The sequence below is a fragment of the Heptranchias perlo genome, chromosome 37 (genome assembly GCF_035084215.1).
Source record: "Heptranchias perlo isolate sHepPer1 chromosome 37, sHepPer1.hap1, whole genome shotgun sequence".
In the NCBI taxonomy this organism is placed as follows: domain Eukaryota; kingdom Metazoa; phylum Chordata; class Chondrichthyes; order Hexanchiformes; family Hexanchidae; genus Heptranchias; species Heptranchias perlo.
This window is the reverse complement of record NC_090361.1, coordinates 17,401,377-17,419,805: the sequence shown is the minus strand read 5'-3', so window position 1 is coordinate 17,419,805 and position 18,429 is coordinate 17,401,377. Positions and strand designations below refer to the sequence as shown.

The 18,429-nt window shown below is 49.1% G+C and overlaps 1 protein-coding gene across 9 annotated transcripts in view; it reads left to right on the top strand.

The window, feature by feature from the left end:
• The first annotated feature begins 12,206 nt into the window (after window positions 1-12,206).
• Window positions 12,207-18,429, top strand: part of pnpla7a (patatin-like phospholipase domain containing 7a) — an 81,688-nt gene continuing 75,465 nt past the window's right edge. For 5 of the 9 annotated variants that reach the window (XM_067972863.1, XM_067972865.1, XM_067972859.1 and 2 more), the window contains exon 1: window positions 12,248-12,325. Coding sequence is in view for 2 of the 9 variants with exons in the window: in XM_067972864.1 (XP_067828965.1) it covers window positions 12,296-12,325 (30 nt within the window). In the remaining 7 variants the exon portion in view is untranslated. Of the gene's footprint in view, window positions 12,326-14,975; window positions 15,097-18,429 lie in introns of those variants that run through there. The other 4 variants (XM_067972864.1, XM_067972862.1, XM_067972860.1 and 1 more) reach the window with 3 other exon arrangements.

Below are 18,429 nucleotides of genomic sequence, written 5' to 3'. Positions count from 1 at the left end.
CATGAGGAACACACAACTAGCACAGAACATGAGGAACATTCAACTAGCACAGAACATGAGGAAAACACAACTAGCACAGAACATGAGGAAAACACAACTAGCACAGAACATGAGAGAACACACAACTGGCACAGAACATGAGGAAAACACAACTAGCACAGAACATGAGGAAAACACAACTAGCACAGAACATGAGGAACATTCAACTAGCACAGAACATGAGAGAACACACAACTAGCACAGAACAGGAGGAAAACACAACTAGCACAGAACAGGAGGAAAACACAACTAGCACAGAACATGAGGAAAACACAACCAGCACAGAACATGAGAGAACACACAACTAGCACAGAACAGGAGGAAAACACAACTAGCACAGAACATGAGGAAAACACAACTAGCACAGAACATGTGAGAACACACAACTCGCACAGAACATGAGGAAAACACAACTAGCATAGAACATGAGGAAAACACAACTAGCACAGAACATGAGGAAAACACAACTAGCACAGAACATGAGAGAACACACTACTAGCACAGAACATGAGGAACACACAACTAGCACAGAACATGAGGAAAACACAACTAGCACAGAACAGGAGGAAAACACAACTAGCACAGAACATGAGGAACACAAAACTGGCACAGAACATGAGGAACACAAAACTGGCACAGAACATGAGGAAAACACAACTAGCACAGAACATGAGGAAAACACAACTAGCACAGATCATGAGGAACACAAAACTAGCACAGAACATGAGGAAAACACAACTAGCACAGAACATGAGGAACACAAAACTGGCACAGAACATGAGGAACACAGAACTAGCACAGAACATGAGGAAAACACAACTAGCTTGGATCATGAGGAACACACAACTTGCACAGAACAGGAGGAAAACACAACTAGCACAGAACAGGAGGAAAACACAACTCGCACAGAACATGAGGAAAACACAACTAGCACAGAACAGGAGGAAAACACAACTAGCTTGGATCATGAGGAACACACAACTAGCAGAGAACATGAGGAACATTCAACTAGCACAGAACATGAGGAAAACACAACTAGCACAGAACATGACGAAAACACAACGAGCACAGAACATGAGAGAACACACAACTAGCACAGAACATGAGGAAAACACAACTAGCACAGAACATGAGAGAACACACAACTAGCACAGAACATGAGGAAAACACAACTAGCACAGAACAGGAGGAAAACACAACTAGCACAGAACATGAGAGAACACACAACTCGCACAGAACATGAGGAAAACACAACTAGCACAGAACATGAGAGAACACACAACTAGCACAGAACATGAGGAAAACACAACTAGCACAGAACACGAGGAAAACACAACTAGCACAGAACAGGAGGAAAACACAACTAGCACAGAACATGAGAGAACACAACTAGCACAGAACATGCGGAAAACACAACTAGCACAGAACATGAGGAAAACGCAACTAGCACAGAACATGAGGAACACACAACTAGCACAGAACATGTGGAAAACACAACTAGCACAGAACATGAGGAAAACACAACTAGCACAGAACATGAGGAAAACACAACTAGCACAGAACAGGAGGAACACAAAACTAGCACAGAACATGAGGAAAACACAACTAGCACAGAACATGAGGAACACAAAACTAGCACAGAACATGAGGAACACAAAACTAGCACAGAACATGAGGAAAACACAACTAGCACAGAACATGAGGAAAACACAACTAGCTTGGATCATGAGGAACACACAACTTGCACAGAACAGGAGGAAAACACAACTAGCACAGAACAGGAGGAAAACACAACTAGCACAGAACATGAGGAAAACACAACTAGCACAGAACATGAGGAAAACACAACTAGCTTGGATCATGAGGAACACACAACTAGCACAGAACATGAGGAAAACACAACTAGCTTGGATCATGAGGAACACACAACTTGCACAGAACAGGAGGAAAACACAACTAGCACAGAACAGGAGGAAAACACAACTAGCACAGAACATGAGGAAAACACAACTAGCACAGAACATGAGGAAAACACAACTAGCTTGGATCATGAGGAACACACAACTAGCACAGAACATGAGGAACATTCAACTAGCACAGAACATGAGGAAAACACAACTAGCACAGAACATGAGGAAAACACAACTAGCACAGAACATGAGAGAACACACAACTAGCACAGAACATGAGGAAAACACAACTAGCACAGAACATGAGGAAAACACATCTAGCACAGAACATGAGGAACATTCAACTAGCACAGAACATGAGAGAACACACAACTAGCACAGAACAGGAGGAAAACACAACTAGCACAGAACAGGAGGAAAACACAACTAGCACAGAACATGAGGAAAACACAACCAGCACAGAACATGAGAGAACACACAACTAGCACAGAACAGGAGGAAAACACAACTAGGATAGAACATGAGGAAAACACAACTAGCACAGAACATGAGGTAAACACAACTAGCACAGAACATGAGAGAACACACAACTAGCACAGAACATGAGGAACACACAACTAGCACAGAACATGAGGAACACAAAACTAGCACAGAATATGACGAACACACAACTAGCACAGAACATGAGGAAAACACAACTAGCACAGAACATGAGAGAACACACAACTAGCACAGAACATGAGGAACACACAACTAGCACAGAACATGAGGAACACAAAACTGGCACAGAACATGAGGAACACAAAACTAGCACAGAACATGAGGAACACAAAACTAGCACAGAATATGACGAACACACAACTAGCACAGAACATGAGGAAAACACAACTAGCACAGAACATGAGAGAACACACAACTAGCACAGAACATGAGGAACACACAACTAGCACAGAACATGAGGAACACAAAACTGGCACAGAACATGAGGAACACAAAACTGGCACAGAACATGAGGAACACACAACTAGCACAGAATATGACGAACACACAACTAGCACAGAATATGAAGAACACATGTTGGGTTTGGTAGCATAGTGGTCATGTTACTGGACTAGTAATCCTGAGACCGGGATTAATAATCCAGAAAAAGAGTTCTAATCCTGCCATGGCAGCTGGAGAATTTAACTTCAGTTAATTAAAAAATCTGGAATGAAAAGCTAGTATCAGTAATGGTGACTATGAAACTACTGGAAAATGGGGAACGTACAATCTCAACAGAACATGAGGAGCAAACAGCTAACACAGAATGTGAGTGTCACACAAGTCACACATGAGAAATATACAACTAGCACTAAACTTGAGGAACGCACAACTGGCACAGTAACAGAGAGGATTGATGAGGGCACTGTGGTGTATATGGACTTCCAAAAGATGTTTGATAAATTGCCACATAATACGCTTGTCAGCAAAGTTGAAGCCTGTGGAATAAAAGAGGCAAAATTATCGAAGAGACAGGAAACAGAGAGTAGATGTTTTTCGTACCGGAGGGAGGTGTACAGTGGTGTTCCCCAGAGGTCGGTACTAGGACCACTGCTTTTCCTGATATATATTAAAGACTTGGACTTGAGTGCACAGGGAAACAATCTCAAAATTTGCAGATGACACAAATAAGGAATTTCCGTTAGAGTCGGATAAGGAATATCCGTTAGAGTCGGATAAGGAATATCGGTTCGAGTCGGATAAGGAATATCCATTAGAGTCGGATAAGGAATATCCGTTAGAGTCGGATAAGGAGTATCGGTTCGAGTCGGATAAGGAATATCCATTAGAGTCGGATAAGGTTTTAAAGCAGGAACTATGGTGGAACATGACGCGTCTAAAGGGGAGACCTCCCAGGATTGGGAAGAACAGTTTAACCAGTTAATGGTAGGAAAATATAAGGACTGGGCGGTGACGATCGCCGGTCCAAGTTTCAAAGGAGGTCAGACCTTCTTTGAGCACAATAATAAAAAGGGAAAAACAAAATGAAAAAAATTTAAATATTTTCTGACAGCAGTCTGTTACTCCGAATTAATGAGCGAGCGAGCATTAACACAGAGTCAGGGTCAGACCCAAAACCAATTGCAGTCTGATTCAGACCAGCTCCGGAATCAGGTTAAAAATTTGCAAAAGGAAAATGAGGAATTACGCAGTGATAAAAGATTGCACACTCTCCACATGGCCTCTAGTACGACTGCAGTCGAAGCAAGTAATCAAAAATTACACCGAATGCAGGAGCAACTAGACGAGTCCACAGCCCTAGAGGAAAAATGTCGGGATTTGAAATCTGCCCTCAAGGTCATACAACAGGCTCACCAGCGGGAAAAATACGATAAAATGGATCATACCCACTGTCGTCAAGAAATAGAAGTATTAAAGTCAAAATTATCCTCACACAGAGGCATAATATGCACTTTCTCCGACGGAGGCGGAGAGGGTATCGACTACTCGAGTCTGGCCAAGGCGGCCCAGAACTATGAGAGGGACCGATCTGGAGAAGGGGACTACGGACCCCCTGACCCGACATGGTACGATGAGGGAGAGCTGAGGAAACTAGTGACTTTGTGTTTGGGACCCGTTATATTCGGGGCCATGCTCCAAACCCAGAGAACAGGGCAGGGCACCATAGTTGAAATGTGGATTGTCATTAAGGAGGCGGCAGGAGTTAACAGCAAGGATCCCGTTATGGAACGAGCAAACTTTAAACAGGGTGACGATGAACACCCCCGTGCTTATGCGGAACGCTTGTGGGTGGTTTTCTGTAACCTGATGGGAACATTGAACCGCGACAATCTGGATGATGGTCCTCGTGCCACCTGGTTTAAGGCCCTCATTTCCCATGCCTCCGATTCCGGTAAAAGGGCATGTAAGCTCTTCGACCCTATCGACAACACTCATAATGAGGCCTGGATTTTAAGGCGTATGACCAGGGCTTGGCAGGACGATCAAAATCAATCCTCTCCCCAACCAAAAGATAAAATCCACACTTTCCGCTCAGGCCCAGATAGAAATGACCCGCCAGCATGGAGGGCTGAGGGATCTCCAAGGTATCTGGTATCAAACCAGGGAGATAGGGGATATGGGCCACTAAGGGGACCCTGTTATAACTGCGGAAAGATGGGACATTGGCAAAGGGAGTGTCAGGCGCCAAAAAGTAACCGGTCTGGCGCTGTGGGATCTCCGGGCGAATGGCACCCTTCCACGAGCAACCGGCACTCGAGCCCTGGGGGCAACAATAACGGGGTCCAACCTCAGAGGTCGTGTGCAAGGCAGGATGTGACAATCATGGACGGCCTATAGTCTCAGGTGTCGTAAGAGGTCGCGATACCACATTTTTATGGGACACGGGCGGATCCAGAACATGTCTGGGAAACCAGCATCCTCTCTCGCCCAACGACTTAACTAATCAAGACATTCTCCTTAGCGGCTTCACCGGTCATGGGCAGACCGCTACAATCACTAAGCCATTGGAGATTCAATTGGGAAGCATTCCTGCCTCTCAGTGCCACAGGGGGATTCGGCAATAATTAGTATTGACTTCATGAGAATATATAATTTGGCTTATGACCCAGCAAACCGATGTATTTGGAGAATGTGCGAAACTTGTGTTGAACGGGTTAATACCCACGGGGACGTACAAAGCGCGTGTATGCTGCATGAAAACTTTTACTTTTGTTCCTTCTACCATAACAGACGACCCGGATATACAGGATATTTTAACCCAAAACTCAAATGTTTTTGCCACCCACAAACACGAGTGTGGCCGGATGGCAGGACCGGTCTCAATCATGGGACCTGATCCCCCAGAAGCAGTATAAAATTCCCGTAGAGGCAGAAAAGGACTTCGAGAATATTATTCACAGCCTCTTGAATCAAGGCGTGCTCCAACCCATTGCTTCTACCAATAACTCACCCATTTGGCCTGTTCAAAAACCCGACAAGTCCTGGAGAATGACTATAGAAAACTATGATAAGGAAAATTGTCCAACAAAATCACATCTCCTGGAATCGGGCGCTCCCCTACGTATTAATGGCCATCCGTAATACAGTAGCTGCATCTACCGGTTATTCACCACATGAATTAATGACTGGGAGAATTATGAGAGGTGTTGAAGCCTTCATGGGATTAGACCCAAATGAAATCCAGAAAACCTCCTTGTCCTCCGAGAAATACATGTCCAATTTGGTAAAATACTTGGAGGTCGCCAAAATGACAGCTGCAGTAAACATGGGAAATAGGCATCAAAAGAGCAAGGCCTACTTTGATGGCAAGGCCCATCCTTGGGAATTAAAGATAGGGGATCTAGTGATGGTCAAGGTCCAAAGGGAAGGAACCTTTTTGAGCCCTAAATACGCTGGACACTTTAGTGTCATGGAAAAAGCCAGCGCCTCAGTGTACAAGATTATGGACGGACAAGGGAAATACTGATGGCACCATATTAATCAATTGAAACCCTTTGGGAAAATGGGCTCCTTCCATATGCACCATGTCATGTTGGACGCGGGGGAGGACGATACTGAAGGTCCAGCCACCGCCGGCCTCCCTGCACCAGGGGCTCTCGAACCGGCAAACATGAATAGGTCTGGCTCAGGCCCAGAAGAGTCGGAGGGGGAAATGGGGTCCAGCACTGAATTGGGATCCGATCAATTGGGATCCGACTCTGACGTCCGACTGAAGACCTTGTCCAGGGATTACAGAGGTTGTTTTTGGAATCTCCTAGTCAGAACTGTGCCCAAGACAACAATGTAGGTTTGCAAGCACCTACCAATGGCAACAATGAGTGCAGTTGTAGCAGCCAAGGAAATACCTGCTATAAAACTCAACTGAAACTCAACTGAACTTTGTAAGTATTGCTTGTACGGGAAAAGATGTTAGGGCTATAGTATGGATAGCTATGCAGAACACAGGGGACACCCACAGGGCTCTATCAGGGGCAACTCCTGTTGGTTCAGAGCATGAGATGAATTGTACTAAGATAGATAAACAACTGTGTTGCAACATAAGCAAGACAAGCACCTCCTTACAGATTATGGTGGGATGTAGCAGCAATTCAACTGTAAGAAACCTAATCAGTAATCCACGGAAGAGCTTAAAACCAACGTGCTTGTGTAAACACCAAGGAAAGCTAGTGGTTCAGGTGTTACAGACACCTACTACCCCCGAGCCAACTACCCCACTCATTGTTCAGACCACCACCCCGATCCCTACGACCCCGGTTCCAGCTTGGGACTGCCCCGAACACGAGCCGGGACCCAAGGGAGGAGTAATATTAAGAAACATGACCAAAATCATTTATGATAATATACAATATGAATTAATACCTATAGTACTGAATATAATCGATGTACAATTACCCGATTGGTGCCCGGAGGGAACCAAAAGATTGTATCAGGAATTGACTTCGATGTTGCTCAAGGGAGAGATAGGAGGGAAGCTGAGAAATGAAACAAGGACAGCTAGGGAAAGGAGGAAGAGAGGGTTACTGAATGATGCAGGGACAGTCTATGGAGGAGGAATGGCCACTGTAAATACTCTAGATATAACTAATTTGAACTCCAAGGTTAAAATCTCAACCCAGCAAGTCAAAACGTTACTGGAGGAACTGTATAATAATCGAAGACAAGAGTCACAGGCAGGACAGGAAAGTATAGGGATCCAAACACAACAGGTGAAGGTCTTAGAAGGACATGCACGGACTATTAATCAACTTATTAACACAGCCAAAAAGGCGGCAAACTGAACCCAACAACAAACACTGTGCATGACATATGGCAATTGGATGCTGGACCAGCTGAGAGAAAACTTAATGCTGGCAAAACAATTGGCAAACCCTAACCCTAACCCTAACCCTAAAACATTTTTATTGGAAAATGTGAGGTTATGCACTTTGGCAAGAAAAATCAGAGAGCAAGTTATTATCCTAATGGTGAGAAACTGGAAAGTACTGCAGTACAAAGGGATCTGGGGGTCCTCGTGCAAGAAAATCAAAAAGTTAGTATGCAGGTGCAGCAGGTGATCAAGAAGGTCAACGGAATGTTGGCTTTTATTGCTAGGGGGATAGAATATAAAAACAGGGAGGTATTGCTGCAGTTATATAAGGTATTGGTGAGACCGCACCTGGAATACTGCATACAGTTTTGGTGCCCATACTTAAGAAAAGACATACTTGCTCTCGAGGCAGTACAAAGAAGGTTCACTCGGTTAATCCCGGGGATGAGGGGGCGGACATATGAGGAGAGGTTGAGTAGATTGGGACTCTACTCATTGGAGTTCAGAAGAATGAGAGGCGATCTTATTGAAACATATAAGATTGTGAAGGGGCTTGATCGGGTGGATGCGGTAAGGATGTTCCCAAGGATGGGTGAAACTAGAACGAGGGGTCATAATCTTAGAATAAGGGGCTGCTCTTTCAAAACTGAGATGAGGAGAAACTTCTTCACTCAGAGGGTAGTAGGTCTGTGGAATTTGCTGCCCCAGGAAGCTGTGGAAGCTACATCATTAAATAAATTTAAAACAGAAATAGACAGTTTCCTAGAAGTAAAGGGAATTAGGGGTTACGGGGAGCAGGCAGGAAATTGGACATGAATTTAGATTTGAGGCTAGGATCAGATCAGCCATGATCTTATTGAATGGCGGAGCAGGCTCGAGGGGTCGATTGGCCTACTCCTGCTCCTATTTCTTATGTTCTTATGTTCTTAAAACATGAAGTACCACCCACCTGGATCAACAATACTCAAATCTGGGGTCTGATAAAGCAGAATGTTCCTGCTGTCAGTGACTGTGAACTACAGAAACTCAGCAGAGTATGGTTCAACGAGGACTGTACGGGCCCCCGTGGAAGTACTGCTGTAGGGATGGTGATAGGAGTCCCCAGGATAGGACACCAGGAAGGAATGCCATTATTTGAGGTCCAAACCATAGGCACTATACAAAAAGGAGTATGGGTGGCCGTGGCAGGAATGAGGCCATATGCTGTGAAGCAGAATGGTACTCTAGTGAAAACTGCATTGGGACAATGTGCCACTACGGAAAGAACAGTAATATGCCCATACAAAATTTACCCCACCCGCACCGCGCGATGCGGATTTAAGGGAAATATGGCCATAAATTGCTCCTTGATCATGGAGAACGCGATTCACAAACCTATCACTCGAAGCGCTGATATGGGTGACGGAACATATTGTTTTACCACCACTGAAGCTAGTTACCATTATGGGAATAAGGACTGCCCCATCCAAAACCCAACCTTCTGCACGCACCCCCTGATACCAATGAGAATAGGAAATGAGGAAATTATCAACATCCAGAGGCATGCAACTGTTAATCTTAATGTGTCAATAGACCTGAAGAATCACTTGACAAAATAATTCACAAAAATCAACATCAACATCCAGCTAGAGGAGGAACAGATAACGGAAATTAGACATAAGCTTGATCTTGTTCATAAGATCTACGAAAGGGTGGAAATGAATCCCCAGGACATTGACCAAAAGATTAAACAAATCAAAATCAATACTTGGTGGGACGACCTTTGGAATTGGGGCGAAAATGTGAACATACACTTCTGGGTGAGACTCGTGTCCCACCTGATTGTAATTATGATCATGCTGGTGTTCATATGCCTATGCTTCACCTGGGGGTAAGCATGAAAAGACTAGAGAAAAGGCTGAAGATTCGAGTGGAGTCAATGGCAGTGTATCAGGCTTTACAAAGGACAAAGGACACACCCCGACAATGGGAAACTGCTTTATGGTGATCAAATCATTTGGTCAAATGATAATGATCAAAGGGAGGAATGTGGAAATGGAAGAAGTAGTGTAAAACTGAAATAAAATGAAGGAGTCAACCATGTGTCAGGGACAGTGGATAAATAATGCAGAGGTTCAGTAATGTTCTGAAACAGAGGGCTCACAGATAACCTCGTCAGAAACGGGGGAGGTCACTACAGACACCAGTTAACAAACAATGGGTCAATGGATGAAGTAAGATGTAAACTAATCAAGGAGATGGGACAGGTTGTAGAATAGGATAAATTAATCATCAGGGCGCAGGGAAAGGGAACAAATGTGTAATCAAGGAGATGGGACAGATTATAGGATAGTATAAACCAGGAGGAAAAACCCCAGATAGCAGCGAGAACCTAGGAACAACACTCGACAGCAGGGACCTGGGGACAGAAACCCTACGTAGAGGTTTGGACAGAGATTGATATCGGGTAATATCAATATAAGTTGTGAGTCTTATATTTTGGAATTGTACTTTAAACTACGAACGGTGTTTGTTAAGCATTTATTAAAGATAAATCTTTGTACGCGAAATCTGTTGCCGGTGTGTTTGTTCAGCCCAAACTTACATTTGAACCCTAAAAGGAAAGGTTGCTAACCTATTTGTTCGATCTTTCGAACATCTAGCGAAATCGGAGCAGCAGGATGGTTCCAGGGATGAGGGACTTCAGTTACATGGATAAACTGTAATTGTTCTCCTTCGAGCAGAGAAGGTTGAGAGGAGATTTGATAGAGGTGTACAAAATTATGAGGGGTCTAGACAGAGTATATTGAGAGAATCTGTTCCGATTGGCAGAAGGGTTGAGAGCCAGAGGACACAGATTTAAGATGATTGGCAAAAGAACCAAAGGCGTCATGAGGAAAAACTTTTTTATGCAGCCAGTAGTTATGATCTGGAATGCACTGCCTGAAAGGGTGGTGGAAGCAGATTCAATCGTGGCTTTCAAAAGAGCCTTCATCCAAGTCATTAATATAGATTCATAAGGGGTCGACCATTTAGGACTGAGATGAGGAGAAATTTCTTTACTCAGAGGTTGTGAATCTTTGGAATTCTCTACCCCAGAGGGCTGTGGATGCTCAGTCGTTGAGTATATTCAAGACTGAGATCGATAGATTTTTGGACTCTAAGGGAATCAAGGGATATGGGGATTGGGCGGGAAAGTGGAGTTGAGGTTGAAGTTCAGCCACGATCTGACTGAATGGCGGAGCAGGCTCGAGGGGCCGTATGGCCTACTCCGGTTCCTATTTCTTGTGTTCTTATGTTCACACAACTAATACATAACATGAGGAATACAAACAAGAACATAACAAAAGTAACACAGAACGAAAAACCGAGGCAAACCTGCCACATAAATGTTTCAAAAATAATAAAAATATTCATATTCTGAAATGTGATCATAGAGAGAATTTTGTATTATGCTCCCACCCACGCCGTGTCCACCTGATCTGCTGGCTCCTCACTCCTCTGTTCCTACTCAAGTGCAGCTGCTAATGGAATAGAATGGAACCCCTGCTCCTCAATGCCTTTGATACTGTCTGCTGTATTCTGGAATGCAATGAAGGGGAGCAATGGATGGCAATGAAAGAGGGGCATGGATAGAAATGATGAGGAATGAAGGCCATTGAAGAAAGTTTGAATAAATGGTAACGGAGGGGATGGAGAAGGGTGGAAGGAACAATGGATGACAAAGAAGAGGTGGGAATGAATGACAACATAGGGGAAATGGATGGCAATGAAATGGGATGAAATGTATGACATTGAAGCAATGGAGCAAATGGCAATGAAGGGATAGGAGAGGGGAGGGGAAGGGCCAATCCATGACAATGACGGGGCGATGGACGGGAATTAGGGACCAATGAATGGCGATCAGTTGCAAAGAAAGGGGAAATGGATGGCAATCAGGAGGCAATGGATGGAAATGAAGGAGGGAATGGATGGCATTTAAGGTGGGGAGGAGAGGGGAGGGAAGGGTGATTGATGGCAGTGGAAGAGAAAGGGGAGGGGAAATAACAGGGAAAGGGGAGTTGAGTGGGGAGGAGGGAGGATACTGGGGTTAACTAGAGGAAAATGGGGGGAGAGAGAGAGAGAGCACCATCATAACTGGGGGCATCAATGGGAGAAAAGTTGCAGCATGAACGGGGTTGGAGGGGAGAGCAGTGCCATGTTGAGGTGAGGGGGTGGGGGCAGAGAGAGAAACAATGGCAGCAAGGGGCGGGAAGGTGAAAGCGGCAAAGCGGCCCGAGACACCACAGGCTGCGCTGGGAGGCGGAGACTGTCCAACTCGTGCTACTATTGGTGAGCGGGGCTGTCAATTGGCTGTGATTTGCGTGGCTATTGGTGCAATTCCCTGCCAGTCATTGCCCATGCCGTGCTGCTATTGGCCGGAGCGGCTGTCAGTCAGACGCGGCGGGGCGGGTGTTTCCGGTGTGTTGACTGGGTGATGTTGTGACGAGGCGGCGGGTCGGGCCGCGGGAGGAGGCGCCGGTAGGTCCCCGAGCACAAGGGCCGCGGGTCGGCGGGGATGTGGGCGGGATGGAGCCGACTGGCCGGGGTGAGTAACGGGGCTGCCCCCCCACCCCACCCCCGGAAGGGGTTTCCTGGGGGGCGGGTCCCAGTGCTGGGTGAGGGGCAGCTGGCCCGGGCATAAACCCGCCCCCCCCCCCCCGACCCCCCTCACCCCCCCCCGACCCCCCTCACCCCCCCCCCGACCCCCCCGACCCCCCCTCACCCCCCCCCGACCCCCCCCACCCCCCTCACCCCCCTCAACCCCCCGACCCCCCCTCACCCCCCCGACCCCCCCCCCGACCCCCCTCACCCCCCCCTCCCCCCCCACCCCCCCCTTCCCCCCGACCCCCCCCTCACAGACCCCTCCTCACCCCCCCCCCCGACGACCCTCACCCCCCCTGACGACCCTCACCCCCCCCCCCCCCGACCCCCCTCACCCCCCCCCGACCCCCCTCACCCCCCCCCGACCCCCCTCACCCCCCCCCCGACCCCCCCCACCCCCCTCACCCCGACCCCCCCTCACCCCCCCGACCCCCCCTCACCCCCCCGACCCCCCCTCACCCCCCCGACCCCCCCCTCACAGACCCCCCCCCTCACAGACCCCCCCCCTCACAGACCCCCCCCCCTCACAGACCCCCCCCCCTCACAGACCCACTAAACATCCCCCAAGACTCTTCCCCAAACACACCCTGCTCCCCCCCCCAAACACACCCCGCTCCCCCCCCCCCCCAAACACACCCCGCTCCCCCCCCCCCCCCAAACACACCCCGCTCCCCCCCCCCCAAACACACCCCGCTCCCCCCCCCCCCAAACACAGCCCGCTTCCCCCCCCAAACACACCCCGCTCCCCCCCCCCCCAAACACACCCCGCTCCCCCCCCCCCAAACACACCCCGCTCCCCCCCCCCAAACACACCCCGCTCCCCCCCCCCCCAAACACACCCCGCTCCCCCCCCCCAAACACACCCCGCTCCCCCCCCCCCCAAACACACACCGCTCTCCCCCCCCCCAAACACACCCCGCTCCCCCCCCCCCAAACACACACCACCCCCCCCCCCCAAACACACACCACCCCCCCCCCCAAACACACACCGCTCCCCCCCCCCCCCAAACACACACCACCCCCCCCCCCAAACACATCCCGCTCCCCCCCCCCCCCAAACACACACCGCTCCCCCCCCCCCCAAACACACACCGCTCCCCCCCCCCAAACACATCCCGCTCCCCCCCCCCAAACACATCCCGCTCCCCCCCCCCCAAACACATCCCGCTCCCCCCCCCCAAACACACACCGCTCCCCCCCCCCCCCCAAACACACACCGCTCCCCCCCCCCCCAAACACACACCGCTCCCCCCCCCCCCCCCAAACACACACCGCTCCCCCCCCCCCCCAAACACACACCGCTCCCCCCCCCCCCAAACACACACCGCTCCCCCCCCCCCCAAACACACACCGCTCCCCCCCCCCCCAAACACACACCGCTCCCCCCCCCCCAAACACACACCGCTCCCCCCCCCCCCAAACACACACCGCTCCCCCCCCCCCCAAACACACACCGCTCCCCCCCCCCCCCCCAAACACACACCGCTCCCCCCCCCCCCCAAACACACACCGCTCCCCCCCCCCCCCCCAAACACACACCGCTCCCCCCCCCCCCCCCAAACACACACCGCTCCCCCCCCCCCCCCCAAACACACACCGCTCCCCCCCCCCCCCCCCCAAACACACACCGCTCCCCCCCCCCCCCCAAACACACACCGCTCCCCCCCCCCCCCAAACACACACCGCTCCCCCCCCCCCCCCCAAACACACACCGCTCCCCCCCCCCCCCCCAAACACACACCGCTCCCCCCCCCCCCCAAACACACACCGCTCCCCCCCCCCCCAAACACATCCCCCCCCCCCCCCCCAAACACACACCGCTCCCCCCCCCCCCCCCCAAACACACACCGCTCCCCCCCCCCCCCAAACACACACCGCTCTCCCCCCCCCCCCCCAAACACACACCGCTCCCCCCCCCCAAACACACACCGCTCCCCCCCCCCAAACACACACCGCTCCCCCCCCCAAACACACACCGCTCCCCCCCCCCAAACACACACCGCTCCCCCCCCCCCCCCAAACACACACCGCCCGCCCCCCCCCCCAAACACACACCGCCCCCCCCCCCCCCCAAACACACACCGCCCCCCCCCCCCCCCCCAAACACACACCGCCCCCCCCCCCCCCCCCCCCCCCCCCCCAACACTCCTCTCCCTGAAAAAACACCCTCCCCCGGGTCCCCCTTAAATCATCCCCATAAATCCCCCCCCTTAAACACCCCCCACATGCCCCTCCTCCGACCCTCACCCCTCCTCCCCCAGGGCCCCCCCCCCTCCCCCCTCCCCCCCTCCCCCCTCCCCCCCTCCCCCCTCCCCCCCTCCCCCCTCCCCCCCTCCCCCCTCCCCCCCTCCCCCCTCCCCCCTCCCCTCCCCCTCAGTTCCCCCCCTAAACTCTTTCACCCCATCAAATCCTCCCCCCAGATCACCCCTGCCCCAGTCCCCCGCCCCAGGCTCCTTCCCTCTTCTCCTCCCTCCCCCCCTTACATTTGGCAGGACTATAACTATAACGAACCCTGAAATAACAGGTTGTGTCGTGGCCTGAAGTCAAGGGCAGTGTTAGCTGCAGTGCCGGGTTCTTGGTTCTAGTTTTTGTCGGGGAGAATAATGCAGAGCTGACAGAGCTCGAAACTCCTGGCCATGACTGAGCTGGAACAGCTCTGCTGCTACTTGTGAAGCCAAAAGTACTATTTTTTGGAACGTTGTGATCGTACAGATGGTAGGATCCCCGTTTGATGTTTCGCGCTCTGTTGCCCATATCGATGTGGGGAGGTGCTGAGCCAAGAAGAACAAGTGCTTTATCACAGGAGGAAGGGACAGTTAAACGGGAGTGTGAACCTGGGCCTTTGTCACGTGTCCCGTTAGTTGTAAAGATGCATTGATAGAGGCCCAAGGACAGGTCACTGACCCGCTGTCCCTGCGTGCTCGGTGCATTTAAACATCCTAATCTGTTACTCGAACTCAAATAATAGAAATGTGTCTTTATTTCAATCAAGTATTTCCGTGAAGGTACGATTTGTCTTTTTCAGACCTGCTTGTAGTACTAAGAACAGGGTAAAAGTAAAAATTGAAATGAGTGCAATTATGATCAAGAGCCAAGGAGATTAGAGTTGATAAAATAATGTGGGTGTGTACACAAATGGAGAGAAGTTGTCAAGAAATGAGGCGAGGGGAAGCTGCGTCGGAGGCTCCCCCAGTCAGTGTCCTTGGCCCCTTTGGCTCGTCCTGTGTCATGCACCATTTCACCGCTTTTTTTTAACTCTGGACAAACGGCCGCCTGGGCTAGAGGTGAAAGGAAAGTGCTCCAACCCCTGTGTGTTATGGTTGGGTCTCTTAAACAGGGTTTGAGAATACAATGAAGATGGGCAGATAAGGAGAGAAAACGACTGCTTCTACATTTACAGAGGCACTCCTTTCGGGCTCCAAACTGAGGCGCGTGGAATTTTACAATGTGATTGTGTCTGCATGGAGCGTATGCAGAAAGCGCTGAGTCACCAAAGTGCTGGTTTAACTCGCAGTCTGAAGGGAGCTGAGAGGCTCATTCCAGTGTTCAGTGCAGCCAGTCATGCTGAAATCCTACCAGTGGCAAACTACATGCTCTTAGGGGTGAGTTATTATTGATGATATGGGGGAGGGAGGGGAGGAAAGCATTATATGTGGCCATAATTACTAAATGACAGCGTTCCTGTGTCATTTACTCTTGAGAATATGACAGTTTAAGTATTTAAATAGGATGTATCTGAGAAGCAAATATTTCTTGAATGAAATATATCCAGTGAAAGACAAGCATCCTTTGACTGTATGTGTTCTTCACGTAGCAGCAGAAACTGCTACAGAAACAACAGCCTTGTATCTGGTACTGTGTTGAATTTATTAATAGAAATACAAAGAAAACCTGCAAATGTGGCATTGGAAATGCACAGATTGATTAGTGCTCATGGGTTATGTAACAGGCGGGTCACTGTTCAGCTTAAAGCTGTATTTTGTTTCTTAGGCCTTTGCATTGGTTATTCCCGATCACTTCGTACACTGTACCAGTGGTGTTTAAAAAATGGAGCTGCTTTGTTTTGGTGCGGTTTTACGGGTTGAGCGTGCCTTGTTCATGGGATACGATCGTGCTGCCAAGGCCAGGTCAATTGCTCTTATCTAGTTTCCCCGAGGAGGTGGTGGGTCACCTTTTTGAAGCAATTGTATTACAACTGGGCTATTACAGTGGGCATTAAGTCAACCAAGTAAGTGTGGGACTGGAATCACGTATAGCCCAGACTAGGTAGTGGTGGCCGATCCGATCCGATCCCCTTCCCTGAAGGATGTTAGTGAGCTAGTTGAGTCTTGTACAGCAGCTTTCATAATCATTTTATCTGTTGCCATCCTGCAAATTACTAGATTTATTGCCTTCGGTTTCACAAGCTGGGACTTAACTCATTGGGTTACTAATTCAGGGCCATAACCATCGTGCTATGTTTCCCGTGAGTTTTATTTTAAAATGTGCAGACACTAAAGCAGTATCGGAAACACTCTGTTGGTGTCTGTAGAAATGTGTAAAAGTTACAACACGGAAGCAGGCCATTTGGCCCCACCAGTCCATGTCAGCCTTTACCCTCCACACGAGCGAATAGTTGTAATCACATTTACCCGCCCTGTTCCCCATATCCTTTTATCTCCTTTTCCTTCATCCACCTATCCAATCTAATCTTGAATGTTGAGACGGTTTCTGTCTTGACCACTAACCCTGGAAGTGAATATTCCACAGCCTCACAACTCTGGGTGAAGAAGTTTCTCTTGCCCTCTGTTCTAAGTCTCGTACATTTAATCTTGTATCTATGGCTTGTATTTGGTAGCCTGCCTGTATGTATCAGCTGCTGGAATACAAAGTATGGACTGCAAACAAGGCACTTCACTCTCATCTGATACTGTGTGGATTACAGAGATAAAGAAAAATGCAAATACTGGAAATCTGAAATAGGATATGTCCGATTTGCAAAGCAAATCACTCCAATTCCAGTGCTCTCTGTGATTTGTGCAGGCATGTCCTCGCACAAAGCTGCCTCTCCACAGGTGAGTCAAATGCAAAGGCTGTGGAGGAGCAGTACTGCAAATGGCTCTGAGATCTGAATCCCAGCAGGAATTGCCACTGCCTAGAAACCCAGATGCTGGCAAGGCGGTGTCAGTTGTACGCGGCATCACTGTGCCTTCTGTCAGCACGTGGTTAACACTGTGCTGCCCTGCTCTCTCTCTCGTGCAGCTTTGTTGGTTCCAGCCAGAGTGACTTCTACCAAAAGTTAATCCGGGTATAAATGAGTCCTAGTCACTCATTGACTTTTCTACAACTTGTGTTATAGTAGCAGCAGATTCGCCAGGATGTGTGTGTTGTGTTTGAGCTGGAGCACTGGCCACATTTACACACGGTCCTCAATTTCTCTCATTCAAGGTTGCAGCATTTGCACAACTGTGAACCTTGGACCCTTAAATTGTCAGATGTCCAGATAGAGACCAAGGATGACAGTGGCACCTTCCCGCAGTGTAGTGATATAAAATTGCATCTGGTAGAGGTGTACCAAAGGATAATCCTGTCCTCTGATACAAAGCTGATGGATAAGGATATAAGTGTTCCTGTTAGTATGATGTTGGGAGATGGAGACTGTACCTCCAATGTTCATGTTAGTATCTGTTTTATTCATTCTTTGAATCTTGGTCGTATGTATTGCTCATCCCTAGTTGCGCTAAGGGCATTCAGAAAGAACAAACTTGCATTTATATAGCACCTTTCATAGCCTCTGGACGTCCCAAAGCACTTCACAGCCAATGAAGTACTTTTGAAGTGTAGTCATTGTAATGTAGGGAGGTATGGCAGCCAATTAGTGCGTCTTACAACAATCAGTATTTGCACCTCTAATGTAGCAAACACCCCAAGATGCTTCCTAGAGATGAATGAATGCCTAGAATGGGGAGGTGACTGAAGCCTAGTTAAAGAGGTAGGTTTTGAAGACACTTGTTAAGGTGGAGAGGTAGCGAGCCAGAAGGGTTTAAGAACAGAAGAATATTCAGGACC